The 5,000-nt window shown below is 57.6% G+C and overlaps 1 protein-coding gene across 1 annotated transcript in view; it reads left to right on the top strand.

Moving 5' to 3' along the window:
• Window positions 1–5,000, top strand: part of LOC311315702 (potassium/sodium hyperpolarization-activated cyclic nucleotide-gated channel 2-like) — a gene marked incomplete at both ends in the record, with an annotated part of 67,171 nt that overhangs the window by 61,748 nt on the left and 423 nt on the right. Inside the window, 3 exons of the mRNA XM_084446406.1 lie at window positions 733–973; window positions 1,419–1,583; window positions 4,677–4,995. Of these exons, the coding sequence (XP_084302532.1) occupies window positions 733–973; window positions 1,419–1,583; window positions 4,677–4,995 (725 nt within the window). The remainder of the gene's footprint in view (window positions 1–732; window positions 974–1,418; window positions 1,584–4,676; window positions 4,996–5,000) is intronic.

Here is a 5,000-nt window from a genome sequence, read left to right as displayed (position 1 = left end):
GACTCCTCTCTCTCTGGGACTCCCTTCTCTCTCTCTTTCTCTCTCTCTCTCTCTCTCTGAGACTCCTCTCTTTCTCTCTCTCTCTCTCTGAGACTCCTCTCTCTATCTCTCTCTCTGTCTCTCTGTCTCTCTTTCTCTCTCTCTCTCTCTCTCTCTCTCTGAGACTCCTCTCTCTATCTTTCTCTCTGTCTCTCTGTCTCTCTTTCTCTCTCTCTCTCTCTCTGAGACTCCTCTCTCTCTCTCTGAGACTCCCTTCTCTCTCTCTTTCTCTCTCTCTCTCTCTCTCTGAGACTCCTCTCTCTCTTTCTCTCTCTCTCTCTCTCTCTCTCTCTCACACACACACACACACTCTCTCTCTCTCTCTCTCTCTCTGAGACTCCTCTCTCTCTTTCTCTCTCTCTCTCTCTCTCACACACACACACTCTCTCTCTCTCTCTCCCTCTCTCACATACACACACACGCACACACACTCTCTCTCTCTCACACACACACTCTCTTTCTCTCCCTATCTCTCTCTCTCTAACACACACACACACGCACACACACACACACACACACACACACACACACACACACACACACACACACACACACACACACACATCGATGGTAATGACTGGCAGTTAAACCTTTTCCCTACATTTCAATACTTCATTACTTGACTATTTCATACTGTATTTTGCAGTAAAGAAATCACTTCACATCAAACTAACTACTGTGCTCAACCACCAGGAAATTGTTAACTTCAACTGCCGTAAGCTGGTGGCGTCCATGCCACTCTTCGCCAATGCAGAGCCCTACTTCGTGACGGCCATGTTGACCAAACTCCGCTTCGAGGTCTTCCAGCCGCGTGATTACATCATCAGGGAGGGGACAATCGGCAAGAAGATGTACTTCATCCAACATGGCGTCTGCAACGTCCTGACCAAAGGCACCGTGGGAATGAAGCTGTCCGACGGATCCTACTTCGGAGGTACGAGGCTCCACCGTGTACCGTATTACCAGACGTATGCGCTCAGCTGGAATCTGGTGCTGTGGACATATACAGCACAGTACCGTATTACCAGACGTATGCGCTCAGCTGGGATCTGTTGCTGTGGAGATATACAGCACAGTACCGTAGTACCAGACGTATGCGCTCAGCTGGGATCTGGTGCTGTGGAGATATACAGCTCAGTACCGTATTATCAGACGTATGCACTCAGCTGGGATCTGGTGCTGTGGTTGTGTTGTCTAGGATCCAGGCGGTGGCCGAGTTTGAAGATATTGTTTGAATTCTGCTCTCTGCTTCTCTAACTCTCCCTCTTTTGACCCCTCCGTTGCCCCTCCCCCCCACCACTCCCCCTCCGTTGCCCCTCCTCCCCCACCACTCCCCCTCCTCCCCCCTGCCCTCCCCCCTGCCCCCCCCCCCCCCCCAGAGATCTGCCTGCTGACGCGGGGACGGCGCACGGCCAGTGTGAGGGCGGAGACGTACTGCCGCCTCTACTCGCTCTCCGTGGACAACTTCAACGAGGTCCTGGAGGAGTACCCCATGATGAGGCGCGCCTTCGAGACCGTCGCCATCGACCGGCTGGACCGCATAGGTACCCTGCCCCTACCACGCCCCTACCCAACCCTGCTTCTAACCCCTACCCAACCCTACCCAACCTCTACCCTGCCCCTACCACGCCTCTACCCCCTACCCAACCCCTACCCAACCCTACCCTGCTTCTACCCCCTACCCAACCCCTACCCAACCTCTACCCTGCCCCTACCACGCCCCTACCCCTTACCCAACCTCTACTGAGCTCCTACCCAACCCCTACCCAACCCCTACCCCACCCCTACCCCACCCCTACCCAACCCCTACCCTACCCCTACCCAGCTCCTACCCAACCCCTACCCAACCCCTAACCCCTACCCAACCCCTAACCCCTACCCAACCCCTACCCAGCTCCTACCCAACCCCTACCCTGCCTCTACCCAACCACTACCCAACCCCTACCACGCCCCTACCCTCTACCCAACCCCTAACCAATCCCTACCCTGCTCCTACCCTGCTCCTACCCTCCTCCTACCCTGCCCCTACCCTGCCCCTACCCCCTACCCAACCCCTACCCAACCCCTACCCTACTCCTACCCTGCCCCTACCCTGCTCCTACCCTGCTCCTACCCTGCCCCTACCCTCTACCCAACCCCTACCCAACCCCTACCCAACCTCTACCCTGCTCCTACCCTCCTCCTACCCTGCCCCTACCCCCTACCCAACCCCTACCCAACCCCTACCCAACCTCTACCCTGCTCCTACCCTCCTCCTACCCTGCCCCTACCCTGCCCCTACCCTGCCCCTACCCCCTACCCAACCCCTACCCAACCCCTACCCAACCCCTACCCAACCTCTACCCTGCTCCTACCCTGATCCTACCCTGCTCCTACCCTGCTCCTACCCTGATCCTACCCTGCTCCTACCCTACTCCTACCCTGCTCCTACCCTGCTCCTACCCTACTCCTACCCTGCTCCTACCCTGCTCCTACCCTACTCCTACCCTCCTCCTACCCTGCTCCTACCCTGCTCCTACCCTGCTCCTACCCTACTCCTACCCTGCTCCTACCCTACTCCTACCCTCCTCCTACCCTCCTCCTACCCTGCTTCTACCCTCCTCCTACCCTGCTTCTACCCTGCTCCTACTCCTAATCGTCTCTGTTCTAGTTAAACTGACCTGCTCTGCCCTTCTCTAGGTGTATCCTATGAGCGCTTTGCTACTGTGCTTCACTGTGCTGGGTTGAGCTGGGCTGAGGTTGAGGTTGAGGTTGAGGTTGAGGTTGAGCTGGGCTGAGGTTGAGGTTGAGCTGGGCTGGGGTTGAGGTTGAGCTAGGCTGAGGTTGAGCTGGGCTGAGGTTGAGCTGGGCTGAGGTTGAGGTTGAGCTGGGCTGAGGTTGAGCTGGGCTGAGGTTGAGCTGTGTTGAGGTTGAGCTGGGCTGAGGTTGAGCTGGGTTGTGGTTGAGCTGGGTTGTGGTTGAGCTGGGCTGAGGTTGAGTTAGGCTGAGGTTGAGCTGGGCTGAGGTTGAGGTTGAGCTGGGCTGAGGTTGAGCTGGGTTGTGGTTGAGCTGGGCTGAGTTTGAGCTGGGTTGAGGTTGAGCTTGAGCTGGGCTGAGGTTGAGCTGGGCTGAGGTTGAGCTGGGTTGAGCTTGAGCTGGGTTGTGGTTGAGCTGGGCTGAGGTTGAGCTGGGTTGTGGTTGAGCTGGGCTGAGGTTGAGCTGGGTTGAGCTTGAGCTGGGTTGTGGTTGAGCTGGGCTGAGGTTGATCTGGGTTGAGGTTGAGCTGGGCTGAGGTTGAGGTTGAGCTGGGCTGAGGTTGAGCTGGGCTGAGGCTGAGCTGGGCTGAGGTTGAGCTGGGTTATGGTTGAGCTGGGTTGAGGTTGAGCTGGGCTGAGGTTGAGCTGGGCTGAGGTTGAGCTGGGCGGAGGTTGAGCTGGGTTGTGGTTGAGCTGGGCTGAGCTTGAGCTGGGTTGTGGTTGAGCTGGGCTGAGGTTGAGCTAAAACGACAGTTGGTCATCCAGGGTCACACCCAGATTCCTCGCAGTCCGAGTCGGAGTCACCACTGTGTCTTCAATGGTGATGGCCAGGTCCCGGTGTGGGCAGCCCTTCCCCGGGAGAAACAGCAGCTCAGTCTTGTCCAGATTGAGCTTGAGGTGATGTGTCGTCATCCACTACAAAATGTCAGCCAAGCACCCAGCTATGTCTGTCTCCACCTATTGTAGCTAGGCTGCTACTGTAGCACACTGTGCTAGGAAGTACTACCGTACTGGCTATTGTAACCATGCAGTGTATAAGACACTGTGCTGTACTAGGATGCTACTGATGCTGTAGTACACTGTGGTAGGCTGCTATTGTTCTAGCCAGTGCTATTGTACTAGGCTGCTGTACTAGGCTGTGACTGTGCTAGGTAGTGCTACTGTTCTAGGCTGTTACTATTTTAGGCAGTGCTACACTTGCTGCTGGTACAGTGCTCCTCTACTAGGCTGCTGTCGTCCTAGCCCGTGCTAGTGTACTAGGCTGCTATCCTCCTAGCCTGTGCTCCTGTACTAGGCTGGTGCTTGTTTAGGGCCGAGCTAGTGTACTAGGCTGGTGCTTGTTCAGGGCCGTGCTAGTGTACTAGGCTGGTGTCGTCTAGCCCGTGCTAGTGTACTAGGCTGGTGCTGTGTTCCTCCAGGCCTGCGGGGGACAGCGCAATGTAATAATAGATGAGTGGACACAGTGACCCCTCTCTGCTGTCCCGCGGCTCTGCTTCCTGCCCATGTACCTGCGCTGAAGGACATCACACCCTGCAACACTCCTGCCTTCAACCCCCTGCCTCCTCCTCCTCTCTTCCTGGATCCTCTCCCCTCTACCCTCCCTCCTCCCTCCCTCGACCCTCGCTCCCTTCCTCCTCCCTCGACCCTCCCTCCCTCCTCCCTTCCTCCCTCTACCCTCCCTCCCTCCCTCCTCCCTCCTCCCTCCCTCTACCCTCCCTCCCTCCCTCCTCCCTCCTCCGTCCCTCTGTTCTGTTCCACCTCCCCTTTATTCTCCTCCACTTCCTCCTCCTATTTCCTGCTCCCTCCTCCTCCAACCTCTCCCTCTTTCCTCCCGCTCCCTCTCCTCCTCTATCCCTCCGTCTTCTCATCCCCTCCCTCCTTTCTTCTGTCCATCCCTCCCAGGCAAGAAGAACTCCATCCTGACGCACAAGGTCCAACACGACCTGAACTCCGGCGTCTTCAACAACCGGGAGAACGAGATGATCCAGGAGATCGTGAAGTACGACCGTGAGATGGTGAAGCTGGTGGACCTGCAGCGGCCCCGGGCCATGTCCATGACCCCGTCCATCCCAGGGGGCATCTTCGCCCCCCCGGGCCAGCCCCAGGGGGGGGCCTCCGCCATCGCCACCCTCCAGCAGGCCGTGGCCATGAGCTTCTGCCCCCAGATGACCGGCCCCTTGGTGGGGCCGGGGACTCTGCAGTCCCCCCGGATGGTCCGGAGGTTCC

This window comes from Borostomias antarcticus (genome assembly GCF_949987555.1).
Source record: "Borostomias antarcticus genome assembly, chromosome: 12".
Classification (NCBI taxonomy): Eukaryota; Metazoa; Chordata; class Actinopteri; order Stomiiformes; family Stomiidae; genus Borostomias; species Borostomias antarcticus.
Note: the sequence above shows the minus strand (reverse complement) of the source record. Positions and strands in the feature narration are given on the sequence as shown.